The 23,431-nt window shown below is 36.3% G+C and overlaps 1 protein-coding gene across 5 annotated transcripts in view; it reads right to left on the bottom strand.

The window, feature by feature from the left end:
- ktn1 (kinectin 1) overlaps window positions 1-23,431 on the bottom strand; it is a 143,866-nt gene that overhangs the window by 67,327 nt on the left and 53,108 nt on the right. For all 5 annotated transcript variants that reach the window (XM_039742025.1, XM_039742026.1, XM_039742027.1 and 2 more), the window contains 6 exons: window positions 20,992-21,060; window positions 19,922-19,959; window positions 17,184-17,274; window positions 13,120-13,188; window positions 12,958-12,995; window positions 2,892-2,982 (listed from right to left, as the gene is read on the bottom strand). In XM_039742025.1, the coding sequence (XP_039597959.1) occupies window positions 2,892-2,982; window positions 12,958-12,995; window positions 13,120-13,188; window positions 17,184-17,274; window positions 19,922-19,959; window positions 20,992-21,060 (396 nt within the window). The remainder of the gene's footprint in view (window positions 1-2,891; window positions 2,983-12,957; window positions 12,996-13,119; window positions 13,189-17,183; window positions 17,275-19,921; window positions 19,960-20,991; window positions 21,061-23,431) is intronic.

Raw genomic sequence — 23,431 nt, forward strand, 5'->3', positions numbered from 1 at the left:
TCTTCATTACATGCCCTCCTAAAATATTTTATCACTACTCTATTTCCAGATCATCTCTCGTATTTTCACAAAACCTAAGATCATTTGCAAACAGCACTGACCATTAAGACACTTTCTTCACTTCCTTAAGCCAATGGCACATTATACAACTTTGAGTCGAAAGAGATGTCAAACTTGACAACGGCTTGCTTATCCTGTTTGATGACATCAGATGCCAAATTAAATGTCTGTGATGACTTGGCAGCACTGATTCAAATTTCCAAATGATTGTGAGGTCTCCATTTGATGTACTGTTTAATGGCCCTGGTACCTGTACAAATGCTTTCCAGGTATGGTGAATTCAGCTGCAATCTACACTTTTGTTATCCTTTTTTCTATTCCATGATGAAACAATTATCAAACAGACAAGCCACTCTTCTGTTTGCACAGTCCAGAACACCCACGTTCCTTACTTCTTGTGGCTGTGTTCTAGGCACTGACCTTCCAGGTGAAGGTTCACTGGTTGTCATTCTCACACAGGACTGCCCCTATAATTTAAATCTATTTAATTTAGTTGGGACAACTCAAAAATCATTCTGACAAAAAACAGGGCATGCCAATATAATATGGTATAACATAAAATTGCTGGAAAGATTGTGTGGTGTTATGGATGCTTTACTTATCACATTTAAGATTAGTATAAAGAATAATGAGCTCAATGACAACACGTGATTTAACTCCGCTCTCACTACTAACTTTTCCATTCTCACTTCATACATGACTGTATGATTCGGTAAACATATTTTTGACAGGGCTTATGTAATGCTCCTCATGTAGTTTCCTTTTTAAGCTCCACCAGATCTTTTCTCTTGCCACTATCACTTTCCTTCCTTTGCATTATTGTACACAATTCAAAGATTGCATATTTGGTTCCTGTTGCCAAACAAAAACCGTACTGATTCAACAACTATTTCTCTTAATCTATCTTCAAATATCTCAAAAGATACAAGGTAGTAGCTTAACCCTAGAATTACCAGAGCCTACGAGAAAACTCGTAGAACCGGCCCACCTTAAATCGATTCGCACCTCTCCACCAGCGTCCTTTGTCCTGTAAATGTGCCGATAAAGACAAGCAGCCGGCTATTCCACCCCCCAAACCAACTTAGAACGTGCACGAACTTCTCCCAGATCATGCCTTGATTGATTATCTGGGTGTGGAGTTTTAGAGTGGAAATAATAGAATGTTATTTGGAACACAAGCATTTCATGTGTGTTCCATTTCTACAATAACCTGTGTAAACACATTTTTAAAACAAATGTTTTTCATATCTTAGTAGTAAATGACAAAATGTAGGCATAAACTGTATAATGTATAAGGCCTGAAGTCCAAAGATCAAATAAACACTTTCACAAAAGGTTCGAGGAAAAAAGACACCAGCTTCCATGGCATAGCGGCAAGATATGCTGACTTGTAATCAAGGAGTCACCGGTTCGATCACTACTGTCTCCTATATTTGCCATTTTCAGCAGTGAGCTGCATTTATTGTACAGTACACACATACACTTGGTTTGCATCTGTAACACATGTTGTACATTTATAGAACTTGTAAAAGTTACCTTTTTTTCCCCCAATTTTATTCTCTCTAAATCAACGATCATGATCAAGATACATACTATCGCCCCACCCCCCCAAACCCCCAGCGTTCTGACGCTGTTAGTTTTTATTTGAAACTGGGAATAAATAGAGGGGAAAAAAATGGTGTTTTGAGACAATGGAACTGGACATTCTTTCATCTGGAGGAATAAAAGCTGACACAAATACACTGGCGACTCTGCCTTGTTCGAATCTCACTGTCATTTCATTTTTTTTTTAATTCAGTTTTGAGTGTTCCTGCTCACACTGAATTATTATGCACCTTATGGTCCTCACTGCTTTTTTTTATTTTTTTTTATTTAAAGAAACAATTAACTTTAGAACACAATTTTGTGTGACTAATGCACAACTTGGAAAAAAGTTCCAAATTTACCCTTTAACACAAACATTAACAAGATAAAAGAATCCATTAAAATATAAAACAAAACAAACTCTCAATATTGTGTGAAACAGTACTCAAATGTTATCCCTGTCTGATGCAATCACTATATAAATAGCAGCTTCTTTTGAAGTTTGTGTTTGTAGTGGAAAAAAAATTAAACACCTAAGGCAATGCAGTCAGTCTTACAAAGATTCCTAGAGTTGGATGAAAAACTGCCATATTACTACCTATTATTACTAGTTACCTACTTGACTATTGGAGATGACAGTTTCTGGTTCCATGTGCTTTACTGAAAGTAGAGGACTCTTTTCATAAAAATTATCTCAGAAAACACAAAAACAACTTCTAAGATAAACCAACTCTAAATGATCTGTAATTGTTAACTTATTTTGGTAATATAAAGAAAAGTCATTTTAGATCAATTCACAGATATACATTGTTTTGACTGACAGAGGTGATGTTCCTGACATGCCATTGTGCTGCACTGCTGTTCAGTACTTTTAGTTAGAATGGATGTCTTAACCATTAAAACATGTGTGCAATATGCTGTTGTGTATGTGAAAAAGTTGTCAGGGTGGCTGTTTATGATATTGTTAATACTTTTAGCCATACTAAACACTTAAGTGTAGTTATTAACATATTTAAAATACAGACACAGTAACAGCTAAATACTGGTGTGTTTATGAATAACAAGTATATTGTGGAGGTTGGGAGCCTCTCAAGAATTCAACCCCAAAGCCTAAAACAGTCTTAATGAAGCCCTGAGACATATTTAACAGGGAGGCTTTTCTTTTGTTCCATCCCACTACAGATATATAGTGACTTTCTCACAAGGCCTACCCGCTATAATAGTGCATTACACATCTCCAAACTTACCTTAAGCTCATCTTCTTTGGTTGCAACTTGGATTAGTCCAACTTCCAGGAGACTTTCAACTGTTTTCACCTTCTCTTCTTTCTCTTGAACACTGATAGGTAAAAAACAAGTGAGAGTAAGAATGAAAAAAGCATTTCGGTAGCTTCATTCTTAGCAGCAGGATTTTTACTTGTGGCTATACCTATATGATCTGACTAGCAAAATACCTGCGGCTTCACAGCGGCGAAGTACTGCCTTAAAAGTTTTATTAAGAAGAAAATTAAACCTTTTTAAACTGAGGGAAAATATACCAATAATTATTTGTTAAGGATCTCTTTGTATACCACATTTTGAGTTCGGCCCTCCGGTTGTAATATGACCAAGCTGTGTGCTAGGCTTACTCTTAAGCATGCAATGCACAGTTGGCCATGTGAACAGTAATCTTGTCTCAAATCTCACAGCTTGGATTGCTGCTGTCATAATCGGTTTGTGTTTCATGGTTTGTTTTAATTACGACAGTATTTGTAGGACTTGTGTTGAAGTGACATTCAGCATCTGTCAAGCGTTGTAAGTGTACAACCAGTTTCATCGATAATCTTCACATCCAGCTTTTGAGAGTTTAAACATTCATAAACATCAAAGTGTCCACTACTGAAATCGTCACTTGTCAATCTAAGATGTTTAAGAGGCATTGGCGGTTGTCCAAAGGTGTAAAATATTTGGCCATTTTGGTACACTTGAAAGCAATAACCGAACAATTCTGCGGCAGCCATCAACTCACATGCAGATGTACAGGTGAAGGGCTTAAGCATTTCACTCTTCTAGTGCTCCTGTGAAGTATAATTATCTCCTGTACCATCATCAGTCCACACCTTGAACCTGTCCCAGTCATTCAATACATAAGACACAATGTTCCTCCGGATATCAAGAGTGAGCCTGATATGACGTGCAATATGTACCAAAGAGAATGGAAAAGGTAGGTGCCATCTCCGGGCATGGAAACCACTCGGTAAGTGACAGTTGTTTGATCGATGGTGATCACCTCGATAGACATGTTAATGCGGGTACGGTTGGAATGATAAAGGAAATGGGTATCTGAAAAATGTAAAGTAAGTCTAAAATACCTACACAATAACTATAATCGTAATAAATGAACAATAAAACAGCGGAGAAGCCGTGGATTAAATAAAAAGGCTGTAGTTATCAGCAGGGAATCACGTGGCGAAGCAAGGCAGGGAATGTAGAGACTGGAGCGACGTACAGCCTCATATAGGAAGGCAGCCAACAACGTGGGAGGCGTTGGGATGGGGGACCCAACGACACCTCACACGGTGACCGAGCTGCAGGCTATGGACGTATATATGTACGTAAGTAGGATTCAGTTAGCGTTGGGAACCCGCGTACCAAATTTCTTGAAGATGGGCCCATAAGTAACAAAGACCGTTGAAAAGTTCAATATGGCGGCCGACAGTGGCATCCTACCACCGAAATAAGTACCAAATTTCAGCCTTCTACCAAGATGGGAAGTTGGAGAATAAGTGACGTTGGAAAATTCAATATGGCGGCTGACAGTGGCATCATACCACTGAAATAAGTACGTACATTGGTTTTGGTTAGCGCAGGGAAGCCGCCTACCAAATTTCGTGAAGATGGGGCCATGAGTAAGAAAGTTCAACATGGCGGACATTGTTGACCGTTATGACTGTTACACGTAGAATTTCGAAATGAAACCTGCTTAACTTTTGTAAGTAAGCTGTAAGGAATGAGCCTGCCAAATTTTAGCCTTCTACCTACACAGGAAGTTGGAGAATTAGTGACGTTTGGAAAATTCAATATGGCGGCAGACAGTGGCGTCATACCATCGAAATAAGTATGCACATCGGTTTCGGTTAGCGCAGGGAAGCCACCTACCAAATTTCGTGAAGATGGGGCCAGCCTTCTACCTACACGGGAAGTTGGAAAATTAATGACGTTGGAAAGTTCAATATGGCGGCCGACAGTGGTGTCATACCATCGAAATAAGTATGCACATCGGTTTCGGTTAGCGCAGGGAAGCCGCCTACGAAATTTTGTGAAGATGGGGCCATAAATAAGAAAGTTCAACGTGGCAGGCATTGTCAACCGTTATCGAATGTTATGACCGTTACATGTAGAATTTCGAAATGAAACCTGCTTAACTTTTGTAAGTACGCTGTAAGGAATAAGCCTGCCAAATTTCAGCCTTCTACCTACACGGGAAGTTGGAGAATTAGTGATGAGTCAGTCAGTCAGTCAGTGGGGGGTTTGCCTTTTATTAGTATAGACTAGCAAAATACCCGCGCTTCGCAGCGGAGAAGTAGTGTGTTAAAGAAGCAATGAAAAAGAAAAGGAAACATTTTGAAAATAACGTAACATGATTGTCAATGTAATTGTTTTGTCACTGTTGTGAGTGATGAGTGTTGTTGTCATATATATATATTTACACACACACACACATAAACATATATATATACATATCTATACATATACACATATATACATACATATATATCTACATATATACACAAATACATACACACATAAATCCATACACACATAAATCCATACACACAAATACATATATATATATATATATATATATATATATATACATACATACACACACACATATATAAACATATATATACATATACATACATATCTACATATATACACACACAGCTATTTCGTATCAGTGCAATACGCTGCATTTGTTAAAACGGATAACTCCCGCTCTTACGTGCAAGTCTGCGTGGATATTATGAACTATCGTATTTGTTCAAGTTCTATTTAAATTTTAAATAGAAGGAATTTTTATTTAGTCGACAGAAATATCTTTGGTAGGAATGGTAAAAACAGACAGGAATATTATTCGTGAATAAATCAACTCAAACCTTAAACAACTTATAATATTTTGCTCTCCATAAAAATATATCCTGTCTAAATTATACAAGTTAGAAATAAAGTAAGCGTTAAAAGAACAAACATTCAAATTTCTTTACTCTTATGTAATTTTATATAAAAATAAACTTAGATTTTAAATATCCCAAAAGATTTTGCTCTCCATAAAAATATATCCTGTCAAAATTATACAAATTCAAATATGAACATGCTGCATAACAAAACCTGGAAATATAAATAAAATGTGTTCCTTTCAGCAATAACAAATCAAATCATTCAGTTGTCTTTGCTCATATGTCATTTTAGAGCTGGACGCCTGGCATCTTTTTGGCCACAGGTTCGTTTCTGTTTGGTGTGAGGTTCTGTGTTGTGGAGATTCTCAGGATGGATTGCAGGTGCTCATCAGTGAGGCGACTCCTGTGTGCTGTTTTGTTAGTCTTTATCACTGAGAAGAGCTTCTCACACAGATATGTGCTACCAAACATGCACAAGGTTCGAGCCGCATGTAGACGGACTTTTTTTGTTCTTCAAAGTCACCAAAGCGCCGTGCAAACTCAGTGCGCAGTGCGCTCAGTTTATCAGCAAAGTGCGATTTGGGAACACCGTAGTGACGACTTGGTTTAACATTACTTGGCAACAGGGAAAGTGGGGCAAGGTGCACTTGGTGCATTTGTGTCTCCCATAAAAGCAGCTTCACTTGAAATCACTTTGTGATTGTGCACGGGTTAAAACGTCCGCTGAAGTGTCAGATTCTTATTTAATTATGCTGCTTTCTGTATCTTCTGCATTGCATTCAGGTTACCCTGATGTTTTATCTCATAGTGCCGTCTTAGATTAAATTCTGTAATTACAGCCACATTAGCTCCACAAATGAGACACACGGGTTCAGTAAACATATACTCAGCCTCCCATCGGTTTTTAAAGGCTCTATTTTCAGAATCAACTTTTCTCTTCAGCATCGTGTGAGCTAGCTTCGCAATAACTTGTTCGGCAAGGCGGCTGAAGCGCTGCATTATGGGATCTGTAGTTTATTGTGTTACCAGCGCTTCATATACTCGGGCTTTAATAACAATAATACAGTATATAAAATGATCTCGGGCGGATATAATTACACCGGGCGGATGTGGCCCGCGCCCTTGAGTTTGACACATATGGACTAAATAGAACTTGAAAAGATATATTTTTCAAATGTGATCGCAATTCAAATAGAGTTGACGCGCACTACAGCCTGCATCCTCCCTCGCTGTTACTTTTTACCGTTCATCTAATGAATACACTGAGTATGGCTTTACCAAAACAATCATTGATGGTGAATAAAGTATCCATTATTCGAGTATGTAGATCGGCATATATATATATATATATATATATATATATATATATATATATATATATATATATACACATATATATATATATATATATATATATACCCGCGTATCGCAGCGGAGAAGTAGTGTGTTAAAAAGCTAGAAAAGAAAAGGGAACATTTTAAAAATAACGTAACATGACTGTCAATATACAGTATTTGTTTTGTGAGTGTTACTGAGTGTTGCTGTCATCAAGGATTTGATTATCATTATTTTTTTCAATCAGGTTCGTATTTGTAGGATGTGTTGTGTTCAAGTTACATTCCGTGTTTGTCAATCGTTGTAAAGATGACGGGTTTCATTCATCGATTCCTTTCTTACTGCATCAATAAACAGCTCGTCTTCTTCTTTATCTGAGACCTGACACACTGCATGCACGGTTTTTTTACACTGTCTTCCTTTAGCGGGACATTGACTTTTTCCACCGTGTGCTTTGTTTCCGCAGTAGCTGGATTTATGAATATGCTTATCAGGCGCTTCATATTTTTGTTGCCTTTTCAATTGTGTAATTCGGTTTTGTTCAGCTCTTTGGAACTGTTGCCTTTTATCTGTGCACTGCGTCAGTTCACGTAAGCCGCTCGGTGTACATGCATCGAAGGTTCCCAGCTGTGCTGGTGCCATCTCGTGCTATGTCCATGGCTGTATTTAATGTTACCTTAGTCCTGGTACTTAAAACTTTCTCTCGCAGTTTCGCTGAGTTTGTGTCAAACACCACCCTGACCATCTCATCTTCCTCTCCATAAACACAGTCCTTCACCCGTGAATATTTAGTGGGAGTTTGCTATTGGATTGCCGCTGACGGACGGCCTTATATGGGCAGGCACTAAATTACAAACGCCAGCGGCAGCCTGTCTATGAACTTAATTTAAAGTGTAGGTTTATATCGTGCTTCGTTTCCGAAGTAGCAGAACTCATGAATATGGTTTTATATGTCACTCGCTCGCTTCTTATTGTTTCGCTGCCTTCTCAATTATATAATGCATGTTTTCTTCAGCGCTTTTTCGAGTCTTCCTGGTTTTCTATGTACTGCGTGATTACGTGGGAGGTGTGATGATGTCACACGAAACTCCGCCCCCACAGCGTTCAAGCTCATCTCCATTACAGTAAATGGAGAAAAACTGCTTCCAGTTATGACCATTACGCGTAGAATTTCGATATAAAACCTGCCCAACTTTTGTAAGGAAGCTGTAAGGAATGAACCTGCCAAATTTCAGCCTTCCACCGACACGGGAAGTTGGAGAATTAGTGATGAGTCAGTGAGTGAGTGAGTGAGTGAGTGAGTGAGTGAGTGAGGGCTTTGCCTTTTATTAGTATAGATTAAAAAAAAACTTAAGCACTATATGTCTTAGTGTCATGTATTGCAAGTCAGTTAAGCAATTCATGATTTTCTTTTTATTACTTTGTTAAAGCTAAAATAGCCCAATAAAAATGTAAATTTATTACACCTAATAAAAAAACCATTCAATCAATCCAATTAAATAATTTCAGATTGAGGAAATTAAGCTGTTCTTTTTATTAATGGCAATTTGATCATCAAAGAATTACATTTCTTTTATATTTTCATAGTTTGTATATCAAAAACATTCACAGATTTTACAACTAACAATTAAAATATTTAAATATGTTATTATATCAATTTCCACCACCTTCATTAGTTACCAGCAACCATAAAATCAAATCATTTTACTTGAAATTAAACTGTGTCGAAGTTTAGAAATTGACTAAATGATTAGGATACAAATTTGGAAGTGACACTCATGTGATTCAATACGAGCATGCCATCAGCAGGCAAGTGAAAGATATGGGTTATATCGAATTCAAATATTAGTTTAAAAAGTAGCAATGGGGCAATGCTAGTGTTAAAGTGTACAGCTATTTAGGACCAACATAAGTACCAGCAGGGTAGCTTTTAAAAAACAAATGCAACATTAGACAGTGTGGACTACCACCTAAACCAACAAAGATGCTTTGTTATACCCTCTAATTCAGTGGTGCCCAATACGTTGATCGCATCATGTTCAAAAAAAAAAAATTTTAAATGTTAGTCTATCATATATCCTCCCTACGGCATTTGCCACTTGATTGACATACAGGGCGGCCTGTCCGAGATCTCTTTTCTTCTAACACACAGATCATCCTGCACACATGAGCTACTGCAAAACACCCGCTGTGATCTAGTTAGCCTTCCAATTTATATCGAATAAAGAAGGGATTTAAAAAAAAAAAAAAAATTGTTTGGGGTGGGTATGGGCTGGATGTGGAATTGGAAGATAATTTTTTTCTCACAATGTCACAATCGAAGTGCGTTTGTCGGATCTGTCAATCTATTATTGCTATTTCAAAGAAGGAAAATGTGGAAAGGCACTTTCGAACTGTTCATAAAAACTACGAAACTGACGTCCTTCCAAAAAGCAATCTCAGAAAGAGAAAGGAGAGGGAACTAAAATCGCAGTTAATCAGACAGCCGTCATTTTTCACTTGGGTGAATTCAAAAGCTCTTTGACTGCATTATTCGGCTCTACTTATTTATGCCAGTCAGCCTTTTCCCACATGACGATTATTAAATCCAAATACTGTAGTGACCATAAATGTATTTAATTGTTATTGTTCCATAAAGGCTATTCAGTTATGTAAGGTACAACATAATACATTTATTTATATATATATATATTTAATATAGGTAGATCATTTCGACCTGGTTATTTTAAAAGTAGCTTGCAAACAGAAAAAGTGTGGGCACCCCTGCTCTAATTGATTTACTGTGTGCCACTTAGTAATTGTGGACTTCCAGTTTGGACTAAAACCTAAAGCGCAAAGATGTTTTGTTACATCCCCTAATTAATATACTGTGTAACACGTACTAATTCATTTGCTCTTCCAGTGTCCAACCAAATCATGAACTTGTGATAAGTTTCAGATTAACAAAGGCATAGATATTTAAATTTCAAGATCTTTATTATATATGTAAGCATATGAATTGTAAGACATTTCAAATATATCCATTCTAATTAACATTTCGGCTTCTGATTACTGAAAGTCTGAAATCAAAAAAAAAAAAAAAGTCTGATTCTTTATTCACTTCAATTAGATCTTCTGATCACCAATAACTACAGTATGGGAAAAAAACAAATGATGATTATGATTGACCCTAAATAAAAATCAGTGGCTCCTGTGGGATTTATCTAAAGGTTCCTTGGTTGCACAGTGGAGAGATGACTATGGTCTATAAAGACCTCAGGAAATTAACTACAGAAATAGATATTTCTTATAAGACAAAAGTCAGCATCCACACCTTACATTTCCCAAACTACAAAAGACAATTTACTATAATTGTGTGAAACTAATGTTGAACTTTTTGGCCATAATTCCTTAATAATAAAAGATTTGCTTAATGCAAAGCCAACACACCCTATCACAGAGAATACAGTGCTTGGAGTGGTTGTCATGTTGACAGATCACAATGTAGCATTTCAAGGCACTTATTAAAACCTCATGCTGCCTCTCAGAAGGCAAGGCTGAAATTATATGCCAAAAAACCTTACTTATGTCAGATGTACCAGTGTGCCAAATTTCAAGTCTATGGCCTAAAAAATAAATCAGAGAGTAAAGAACAAAAAGTAATTGTTTTGTTATAAATATACTGATTTTGAATTTAAGGGCTGCTGCTCTTTAACACAAACCTGAAGATAAAGAAGAACTTCTCCTTTCAACACAACAACAAGCTGATGCACAGTCAACTGAGGCAAGGAATGTCTTAAAAGCCGCAAAATCCAACATAGAAACCCAGCTCTTCTAAAGAAGCCTACTGAAAGTAGATACGCTCAAAATATTAACTTGTACTCTACACAAAAGGTTTTTCTTCGTGTATTTTTAGTTTTAATTTTGTTTTTATTTCACAAATATGTTTCTATTTTATTTTATATAATAGTATATTAGTTTCTGTTTAAGCAATTATGGTATGATTATAGACCTAATATGGAGTTTAGTTTTATGTCACAATCAGACTGAACTGTACACTTAAGGGGTTTGGATACATGTTTAAAAGCTTTCCACGTTACATGGTTTACTATCTGGTCTTGTTAATGTCTGTTAAAAACAAACATTTCGGGACCCCTGTAGCCCAGGTTAGCCCTTCCACAAGTCCGGTTATTAAGAAAGCTAAAAATATTTTTAGCAAATTAATACTTTATTTCAGTTAGTCTTTTCAGCTTCTTTAATAGTTTTACTTAGTTTTAGTTTTTCACTTCGGTTAAAAACGGTTACATTTTGTTAATTATTTTATTTCAGTTTATGAAAAAGTTTTTTTTATTAATAGTTTCAGTTTTGGTTTTAGTTTTTGTTAACTATAACAGCCTTGGAATGTATATACTTTATTTTTTTTTTTTTAAACTAAAAAAGTTTGGTTACAAAATTTTATTAAACAAGAAAAATGTTTCATTCTAACTCTTTTTGATTTTAGTCATTGCATTGATAAAAGCTGAAATTTCCATGAAAGTGTGTAGACTTTTGGCATTCACTATTTATAGACTATGGTTTCTTTATTTATAGCAAATGATTTGTCCTTACTTTAGATTCATACACTGAGACAGAATGCTAAATTAGTCATGAGGTGCATTTATGGCCAATTTAACACATCCTAAATACATTCCAATATCTAGCAATGAAAAATAATATTATTTTCATGTTTGACATGATTCAACTTTCGATACTCATGTACTGCATAATGCTAAGAAAGACTTAATTTTCTTTGATTTAAAAGTGCATAAATGTGTGTCAGAATTCTAAAGGCATTTTGCAACTATAATCCTCATTGATGGCGATACAAAAATAAATTGCTCAAAAAAATTAAAGGAACACTTTGAAAACACATCAGATCTCAATGGGGAGAAAAAAAATCCTGCTGGATATCTATACTGATATGGACTAGGTAATGTGTTAGGAACGAAAGGATGCCACACCGTTTGATGGAAATGAAAATTATCACCCTACAGAGGGCTGAATTCAAAGACACCCCAAAAATCAAAGTGAAAAAATTATGCGGCAGGCTAGTACATTTTGCTGAAATTTCATTGCAGTAACTCAAAATCATACTCAATAGTTTGTATGGTCCCCACATGCTTGCTTGCATGCATGCCTGACAAAGTTGGAGCATGCTCCCAATGAGACAACGGATGGTGTCCTGTGGGATCTCCTCCCAGATCTGGACCAGGGCATCACTGAGCCCTTGGACAGTCTGAGGTGCAACCTGGTGGCATCGGATGGACTGAAACATAATGTTCCAGAGTTGTTCTATTGGATTTAGGTCAGGTGAGCATGGGGACAGTCAATGGTATCAATTCCTTCATCCTCCAGGATCTGCCTGCATACTCTCGCCACATCAGGCCGGGCATTGTCATGCACCAGGAGAAACCCAGGACCCACTGCACCAGCATAGGGTCTGACAATGGGTCAAATTATTTCATCCCGATACCTAATTGAAGTCAAGGTGCCGTTATCTAACCTGTAGAAGGTTTGTGCGTCCCTTCATGGATATTTCTACCCAGACCATCACTGAGCCACCACCAAACCAGTCACGCTGAACGATATTACAGGCAGCATAACGTTCTCCACAGCTTCTCCAGACCCTTTCACGTCTGTCACATGTGCTCAGGGTGAACCTGCTCTCATCTGTGAAAATCACAGGGTGCCAGTGTTGAACCTGCCAATTCTGATATTCTATGGCAAATACCAATCGAGGCAACAGCTCACATATTCTATTCAGGGCAAAAGGAATATCAAAGCACTTTGAGAAATATTACCTTTTCTGTATCTGTTCCAAAGACTGCAATGCTGCTGCCTAAAAGAAACAAAAAAGGAAAAGCATTAGTGCATATAGGTGGAAGACCTATCTGTTAAAAAAAAAAAAAAAATCCACAGACATTTGTATACATACAAATGTACACTCACACATTTATACACACCTGTTCAGAAATCTTGGTTAGCAGTTTCTGAATTTCTGCATTTAGTGTCTTGTTTTCTATATGTACTTTCTAAAGGGAAAACAAAATTAAAGTTATGTAAGAAGAATCAAAGGAATGAACTCGGGTGGAGCTGCCAGAGCTGCTGAGTCACAGTTTCAGGAACTTAGGATCTACCTTTTTGCCCTGCAAAGTCTGTTATTTTTAACTATGACCATGCAGGCTTTCTCCAGAAGCGCCAATTTCCTCCCATATCAAAAACACAGCTGTCAGGTTAAATGGAAACTATACATTTTTTATCTATAAGTGAGTGTATATGCCTGAATATGCCCTGTGATAGACTGATGTCCTACTCAGAATATCTTTCCTGTGTGCAATACGTGCAAATGAAAAAGTTTCTGCCTTTCTGAAACATCTGTAATAGAATAAATAGGTTAAGGCAATGGAAGGATGGAATTAGGAACAAAATATCATGTCTAAACACTGAAATTTACAAATGCTGGCTATTTTGATTTGCTCATACAATGTCTACAGGCAGTATAAAAACCTTTAAAAATGATACTACTTGAAACAAATTCTTTTTTGGAATATATTTCAGTATTGTTGCATATAATGTCTGAGTAAATAAATACCCCCACAAAAAAAAAAAATTACAAAAAAGAAAAAGTAATAAAATGTGATAAAAGCCAAAATTCTTAACAGCACCAAAGGTTAAACATGCTCTTATACAATTAAATGCTGTACCACAGACCCGAATAAAACTTGGAAGACCTTCAAATCTTTATTAAGAGTTGAAAGGCATTAGTAATTCAGTGGCTCTTGTATTAATGGATCGCAGTTTATGGAAATTCCACACTAACACTTAAATTATCAACAATGTAAGTAAAGATGGTGAAAATAAATCTACTTGAGTTCTAGAGATCTACTGGTAAATTTCAAAATCTCAGCCAAGAATTTATGTACATCTAAACCATACAAAAAGTATAGCTGCTCTGAAAGTACTACTTTCAAGCCTACATTTCACAGGATATCTTATTAACTGCTTTGGGAGCATAGGTAATCTATGCAAACTTTAAATTTAAATGGATTTTTATTTGAGTCTTGCATCCTTAATACTGTTTGTGCTTTGTTTAGTATAACTAGCTTTTTTTCTTTTTTTTTATATAAATACCTGAAATGTACATACTACTCAGAACTCTGATAATGACTTGGATTACCTTGCTCTCTATCCTTGCTTATGATTACAGAGAAAGCTTTGATCTAACTAAAAGTCAATATGCATTATTCACTCGAGAACTAAATGTTAAAAAATGGCTCAGTGTGGCATCAGGACAGAGAGAGAACTATGATATGAAATTAGTGAAGACATTACTGTTTTGTTAGGTATTAATAGAAATGTCTGGCTGGATATTTTTCTTATTATGCAATTATAACTAAATATTTTTCAAAAACACATGTAATTCCGTGGCACGGTGGTGAAGTGGTAGCGCTGCTGCCTCGCAGTAAGGAGACCTGGGTTCACTTCCCAGGTGGAGTTTGCATGTTCTCCCCGTGTCTGCGTGGGTTTCCTCCGGGCGCTCCGGTTTCCTCCCAAAGTCCAAAGACATGGCGGTTAGGTGGATTGACGATTCTAAATTGGCCCTAGTGTGTGGGTGGCCTAGTGTGTGGGTGTGTGTCCTGCGGTGGGTTGGCACCCTTCCCAGGATTGGTTCCTGCCTTGTGCCCTGAGTTGGCTGGGATTGGCTCCAGCAGACCCCCCGTGACCCGGTTGGAAGATGGATGGATGGATGGACATGTAATTCCCAAAACATACTATGTGTATACTACATTTTAGATGCATGGGGTGCACGAATTAAAATTTTATGTTTGATAACACTTACATAGTGTTGATAACTATTGTTTTGCATATACGGTGATGCTTATTTCTTTGGAAAGATTAGGTTTCAAGAGCTTGAGTAAAAAAGCAAAACCTGTGAATATCAAAAACCACCCGAAAGCAGAAAAAGCTAGTTCATAAAATGAAATTGATATATTACATGGTTTGCATTACCTCTCATCCCTGCAGACATACTTAAAGAAAGGATTACTTAATAAAATAAGGGCACAAATATTAATACCCATTAAAAATTCCCTCATACTCTGCATGGAAATTGTCTCTTTTCAAAAAAATGCAGTTTTGTTTTGTGTTTTATAGACTTAAGTACATCTATTTTCCTGCAGTACTTGAGGAAAGTTTGATGAAGACACACGTGATACAGGCAGAGGGGAAAAAAAAATAAGCATCATAGTAATATCCTGTTCATGGTTACACATTGACAATGTAAATGGTCAGAGGTGACTGCATGGTCTTTTATTCCTAGAAATGTTGCGATTTATTTTATTCAGTATGCCCCAAACTTGAGTTATTCTTTCATCTTACCTGGTCATTTGTCCATAGTTTTCATTATGAAGCTGACCTACAACCTGGTATAAATAACTATTCTTTAGTTTTACTTTGCTTTCTAACTCTGTGCAACCATTATTACTGTAAAGTACTTTGACCTACTGTCATGTATGACAATGTGCGATATAAATAAATGTTGTTATTAAAGGCCCTATTTAATAAAAACTCCACCAGGGCACTGGCTATTTCAAGCCTACAATATTCAGAGTTGTCATGTTTTACCTAAAATATGTCACAAGATTTGAGCTACTGGAGAGCAGAGGCATATTATTCATGCATATTAATAAAAATTGTACTCTACTCTGTATACATGAAAATAAATCTGACTTGAACTAATTATACTGCACGACATATTTTATCAAATCAAAACAGTACCTTTTTTAAACAGCCAATGCCACTGGCCTCCTCACTATACTAAATCACCCTCAGTGTGCATACTTTTTTTAGCAGTATTTAACTTAATTCCTATAAATATAATGAAAGCATTTTGGTGAAACATATCCATGAAACAGTATTACCAAATACATATATATATTTAAAGATGGACTTCTATTTCAACACTCTCATTTTCAAACTAGCTCATCATTCTAAAGGTTAGAATGTGAATTAGCATCCCTCTTAATTATCTGCATGAACATATAACCATCACTTCTTGCCAGCTCCTAGCTAGTAGTCAACATAACCACCAGCAAAGTATGAGCCCTTCACTTGTTTGACTGTACATGTGTTTTAATTAAATTTGTGGACTCTGGCTGTATGCTTATGTGAAATTAAGAAGAAACTCACACTAATTCTTTGCAACAAGTGGTATGGGGCCTGGGTAATAAAATTTTGGACTAAAGTAATTCAAACCTTTTATTTTTGTTTTACCATGTATACAAACATGATAAACTTAAGCTTTTAAAACATAGATCACTATTTTAAACAAACACCTTAATCATTAAGAATTAAGACAGCAGGATATACCAAAAGTTGTATCTGTATTAGGTAGAACTATGCATCACCAAAAGCTACTAAAAATGTGCCCATAACATTTAGAAGGCTCTCAAAATCATATCATATTTTTAACTCATTTAAAATAATTCTACTAATATTCATTGATATTAATCAACAAGGTCTAGTAACCTTAGTCATTTCTTAAAGAATATATTAAGGAACAGGCTGAAAATAGCAGAACAAAATAGCCATAAAGCAGGCTCAGCCTTCACATTGACTTCATGTTGTTTATTCCTTTTTCTTCCCCCATTTATCTTAAGTTATATGTAACGAGTTATTTTTATACTTCTTTTGATCTGAATTCATAAATGTATAATTTCTGTGCATTACAACTATAGACATACCCACAAAAAAACTATCTGTAATCCCTTGATTGGGGAGGAGGTATGGATGTAAAGAAATATTGCCTTCAGTTGTACCTAGTAAGTTTGGTGTGCTGAAAATTTTAGACAATAGTACCTCTGTAAAAGCATGTATAAAACGTATATGCATGAAATAGTTCATTGAAAAGCATTCTGTTGATGCGCTATTAACTATGAAAGATGTTATATAAAATAATTAAAAAATATGTAAAACTATAGTACTCCGATAACGTACGAGTTAGCAAGACTATGTATGTCTTGTTTACCTGGATTTCAGAACCATGGGTTGCATTGCTGCTTTGTTCTGCATTAAGAGCATCTTCCAAGGCTTTCCGCTGGCATTCTTTTTCTGCCACTCTGGGGGAGATAGTGCAGCACAAAGTTATAGGAATGATACAATTATTGGATATTTGTATTAAAAAATGCCAATAATATCAAGTATCTAAATTGCACTGTCCAGTACATACTTTATCTGTATATTTAACTATTCCATTTTCAACATGTTTCAGCAAATACAACCTAGTGCCATAGAATCTCAGATCAAAAGTACAGTACAGAAACGTCAATTTTCAACACTAAATGGAGATGCTCCTCTTAATAGGCAAATTACAGTGCATTTTTATTTTTAATAAATTAGCAAAAACCTCAAGTAAAAACTTTTTTCACGTTGTCATTATGGGGTGTTGTGTGTAGAATTCGGAGGAAAAAAATTAATTTAATCCATTTTGGAATAAGGCTGTAACATAAGAAAATGTGGAAAAAGTGATGCGCTGTGAATACTTTCTGGATGCACTGTACATACCAATTTCGTGATATAGCCAATTAAACCACAGATCCTTAGTTACATTTTATACTTTGTTCTACTTTTGATTAAATAGATAGCGAGCATGGACTGGGGGCAGAACAGTTAGACATCATAAATATTAAAGCAGCTTTCAGAGCATATGCAAACTGATAAAGAATATGATATAATGAGCTCTGTGTCAAAAAATAACTTTCCCTTTAATTTTCCCACAGTGACCTACACTTTCAAGAAAACTTAACTTTTCAAGTTTCAATCCTTAGCATACACATGCTCTTAAAGATTATATTTTCTTATGAATAAAATAAGGAAATAAAAAGAAAATCAAAGAATAGTGGAACGAACAATTATTCTGAGCTAAGCTTGGAGCTTTCACACTGTTTAGTATAGCATAAATATACCTAGCATAGTTTCATGTTAAAAGGGAAATAGTTATAAAAAACAAAAAAAAAACAGACAAATGAACATACAGTACAAACCGGATTCCAAAAAAGTTGGGACACTATACAAATCGTGAATAAAAACTGAATGCAAAGATGTGGAGGTGCCAACTTTTAATATTTTATTCAGAATAGAACATAAATCACGGAACATAAGTTTAAACTGAGAAAATGTATCATTTTAAGGGAAAAATATGTTGATTCAGAATTTCAACAAATCCCAAAAAAGTTGGGACAAGGCCATTTTCACCACTGTGTGGCATCTCCCCTTCTTCTTACAACACTCAGCAGACGTCTGGGGACCGAGAAGAACTGTTCAATCGTCTTGGGCCTTCTTTGTCGCACCTTCCTCTTTATGATGCGCCAAATGTTCTCTATAGGTGAAAGATCTGGACTGCAGACTGGCCATTTCAGTACCCGGATCCTTCTCCTACGCAGCCATGATGTTGTGATTGATGCAGAATGTGGTCTGGCATTATCTTGTTGAAAAATGCAGGGTCTTCCCTGAAAGAGATGACGTCTGGATGGGAGCATATGTTGTTCTAGAACCTGAATATATTTTTCTGCATTGATGGTGCCTTTCCAGACATGCAAGCTGCCCATGCCACACGCACTCATGCAACCCCATACCATCAGAGATGCAGGCTTCTAAACTGAGCGTTGATAACAACTTGGGTTGTCCTTGTCCTCTTTGGTCCGGATGACATGGCGTCCCAGATTTCCAAAAAGAACTTCGAATCGTGACTCGTCTGACTACAGAACAGTCTTCCATTTTGCCACACTCCATTTTAAATGATCCCTGGCCCAGTGACAACGCCTGAGCTTGTGGATCTTGCTTAGAAATGGCTTCTTCTTTGCACTGTAGAGTTTCAGCTGGCAACGCGGATGGCACGGTGGATTGTGTTCACTGACAATGGTTTCTGGAAGTATTCCTGAGCCCATTCTGTGATTTCCTTTACAGTAGCATTCCTGTTTGTGGTGCAGTGTCGTTTAAGGGCCCGGAGATCACGGGCATCCAGTATGGTTTTACGGCCTTGACCCTTACGCACAGAGATTGTTCCAGATTCTCTGAATCTTCGGATGATGTTATGCACAGTTGATGATGATAGATGCAAAGTCTTTGCAATTTTTCGCTGGGTAACACCTTTCTGATATTGCTCCACTATCTTTCTGCGCAACATTGTGGGAATTGGTGATCCTCTACCCATCTTGGCTTCTGAGAGACACTGCCACTCTGAGAAGCTCTTTTTATACCCAATCATGTTGCCAATTGACCTAATTAGTGTTAATTGGTCTTCCAGCTCTTCGTTATGCTCAAATTTACTTTTTCCAGCCTCTTATTGCTACTTGTCCCAACTTTTTTGGGATTTGTTGACACCGTGAAATTTTGAATCAACATATTTTTCCTTTAAAATGATACATTTACTCGGATTAAACGTTTGATCTGTCATCTACGTTCTATTACAAATAAAATATTGACATTTGCCATCTCCACATCATTGCATTCAATTTTTATTCACAATTTGTTTAGTGTCCCAACTTTTTTGGAATCCGGTTTGTATTACTGATGCTATTCTGCCTTCCAAAAATTCTGCTGTAAACTTTAACTCGACTTTAGGAGCCAACAGTGGCTCACTGCAAACAGAGATGTTCAGAAAAACAGATCTAGACAAACTGACTTTCTTGGCAGTGAGACAAAAGAACAGGCATTGTTCATTAAGGTATTATACAAAGAAATGAAAATTCACAAAAAAAAACTCACATTTTCTGGAGCTCATCAACAATTGATGCAGTGGAAGCCTACAAAAAAAAAAAAAGAAAAAGAAAAAAGTACTTACCAACCAAAAAAAAAAACATCTGTTACAGTAACTCAAGATGGCCTAGGCTCCAAACAGTAAAACAGAAATTTTCATCCATATAGCATACTCGTCACTACTATATATAGTATGAGGTATGCTAACAGTTTCAATGTAGGGTATACACAGGTTCTCAACCAAGATTATATTCTCTTGTGCACAAAATAAGAGAAAAAAAATTACTGTCTCAGAGATGGACAATCTCATTATTCTTCATCTGGCACTTAAAAAAAATGATGTTTTGAACTAAACGAGATTAAATGGCAATACATGCAACATGAAATAAGGCAAAACTTACAGAGATAAACAGCCCACTACTAAGTACTGAGGTCTCTAACTTTTTTTTTTTGAACATTTGATAATGATACTCAATAAAGTGTGTATTGTATTAACAAGACAAATTTCTCTGAACAGAGGAAGGTGTTTAAAAAATGAATGCAGTTTAATTAATTACAAGCAAAAGTTGTCCCCCGGAACAAATTAAGCAATACACAGCTGAGGTTCCAGAGGTCTTGTTTATTATGTAGTTTTTTTTCCCCCCACAATCAAAAGACATGCCAGTTTGGTCAATTACTGTCTTTAAAATCATAACATAGAATTTGTGCTCAGCAGAGAGACAAGCGTTTAAAAGGTGATAAAGGCCCAATCTATTGTGCACTATGGGCATGAATACATGCTATGAAGTCTTTGAATGGAAAATTAGATGCCAGTCACATAAACCTGTAAAACAAATTCTATTGTACTGTATTAAACTCTAAAGGTTGTGATAAAAATAGCAATAACACATGTACTAAGACTAATAAGAAAACAATTTTGACTAATCCACTCGCAACTTTCCCTGAAAAAATGTGGTGGTGCTCCCTTATTCACTCTCACTTCATATTTTAGCCATCACAGATGTATTATGGAATAAAAAGCAATAATTTGCAGTAAAACATGAAATACAAAATGTACAACTGCACCTGACATTCCATACCTGAGAGGTAATTTGAGCTTGTAGTTTTTCCACTTGTGCCTTTAAAGATTGGTTTTCTTTTAAGAGATCCTGTATAGATTAAGAGAAGCAAATAAAGTAACTCACAGCTCTAACACTAAAGGCCCAATTATAATTAGTTTGTCTGCCTTGTCTCAAGCGTCCACATGACATAAACTTCACCAGCAGCCATGTCTCACCAACCCTTGTGTCGGCAGAACTTTATGACCATGCAGTCCTGTGCAAATCGACACAAATGTGCCAGACAAAATAGTCATGGGCTCATTACGACCCACACCTATACAGTACAATATGACATTAAAAACACACAGAGATAGCCTAATATGCACAAATTCATGTTGAGAAATCACATATACCCTGAGCAAGGATGAAGGTTTGTGTAGTCAGAAACTGAAGTATCTGTAAGATTGATATGTAAAGGCAAAGAGAAAAAGCTTGGGAATAAAACCAGGGAAATCTGCAACCATGATTGTTGCACAGTATCACACACTAAATGCTTGTACCACAAACAAACCAGAGTGTGCATTCTCTATGTGCAACCACATCTCAAACTGTCTGAACACAAGTATAAACTGGCCGTAAGTCGTTTGAATGCTGGTGCTTATTGCATTTTCTTAATACTGATATATAAAGTTGATCCACTTTGAACTGTTACCCACTCCCACCTAATAAACTGGTTTTGATTATAAATAAATTATAAAATTCAGTTCTCTTCTATCTTCTAAACCAGCTTTCCTCAAATTTATTTTTACCATCCTTCTTGGAGAAGGGTGACTGTTGTCATATTCTCTCCAACTACACTATGATGCACCTTTCCAAGTTAAACTGATATCACACTACACAACATTTTCTCATGGGGCACATCAAATTAGTTGGCCTCAGACTCGTGCTGTACCAAGTCAAATTATGAGATTGAAAACCATAGTCCATGTCAAATTTACTAACTGACCGCTGATCATCTAGCACAGTTGTGCTCAATCCTTTTGTCCCCCGCCAGTCAAAACGGTGCTGCCCGAAGGATCTGGCAATGTACAAAGGGTTAATAGCTGTGGAAAGATCAGTAGCAATCTCATCCCTTTATTTCTTTTTTCCCATTCTATTATGGTATGTAAAACTTAAGACATCAGAAAAAAACTTTAGACAACCTTTTGTGCTATTTGTGAGGTCCATAGCCCTTGTGCTGCCTGACAAATCTGGAGCTGTACAAAGGATTAATAGCTGCAGTCAGTTCAGTCACATACTCTGCCCTTTCTTCTTTTATTTTCCTGTTCTTTAAGTACATAAAACACAAGACCAGCAAGGTTCTCTTCTATTTTTAATGCTCCAATTGCCGGTGTTCCTTATTCCTCCTTGATACATTCTGTGCATTATATTTCCGTTAGAGTAGTCATTGGTTATCAGCTCTCCGCATCATAGCACGTCTTATGCTGCAAAAATTAACCCTTTCCACCCTGGATTTTGTGTTTTTATGGGAAAAATTATTTTGTGAGATATTCTACTTTTGGGGTATCTAGGAAGCTCAAAAATGAAAAAAATGATCACTATTATACAATTGCTGCCAAATTCTTCAATACTAATTGTTTCACTTCTGTGTTTCGCAGACTGTATGCCAGTCTCTCCAGTCTGCACTAATAGTAGCATGCCTGGTTCCAATGGCTGCAAACATACCTGTGCTTTCCAAAAATGGCTACATATACATGTACTAGTTATAGGATGTCAGGGCTGAAAGGGTTAAAATGAAAATGCAATTTCTGTTTTGCATTCTGCGCGCAAGAATGCTGTCAAAAATTAAAATTAAAATGAAACAACCCCATTTGCAATTTCATTTTAAGCCTGAACCACAATGAAGCTGCAAAAATGAAAAGTACAACACAAATGAACACTGGTGCCACCTGCTGCTCATTAAACTTTCATTTTCCACTTTATATTTTCATTTTCAAGTTCTCAACATGCAAACACCAAGGTTCAATGGGTGGGGCTTGGTGATTTTCCACAATTCTTTAAACTTTCGTTGCTGTAGGACAGAATACTTTTCACATAGACTGCATTTAATTCATGTGATTTTTTTCACCCCATACTGTGAGGTTCACAGCCAAAATGTCTGACAGAATCTGAAGACCACACATAATTTAGTTCAGAAGAAATTAATGTGCAATTTAATTACAATACCTAACAGGACAGAAAATAGCCTTTATTACAACATAAAAGAACTGTGGAAAATCGAGGTACAAAGCCCCACCCTTTGAACCTCGCTTTTTGCATGTTGAGAACTTGAAAATGCAAAGTGGAAAATGAAAAATCAATGAGCAGCAGTGATGCCAGTGCTTATTTTGTTTTACTTTTCATTTTTTTTAGCTCCACTGTGGTACAGGTTGAAAATGAAATTGCAAATGGGGTTGTTTAATTTTAATATAAATTTTTG

This window comes from Polypterus senegalus, chromosome 18 (assembly GCF_016835505.1).
Source record: "Polypterus senegalus isolate Bchr_013 chromosome 18, ASM1683550v1, whole genome shotgun sequence".
In the NCBI taxonomy this organism is placed as follows: Eukaryota; Metazoa; Chordata; class Cladistia; order Polypteriformes; family Polypteridae; genus Polypterus; species Polypterus senegalus.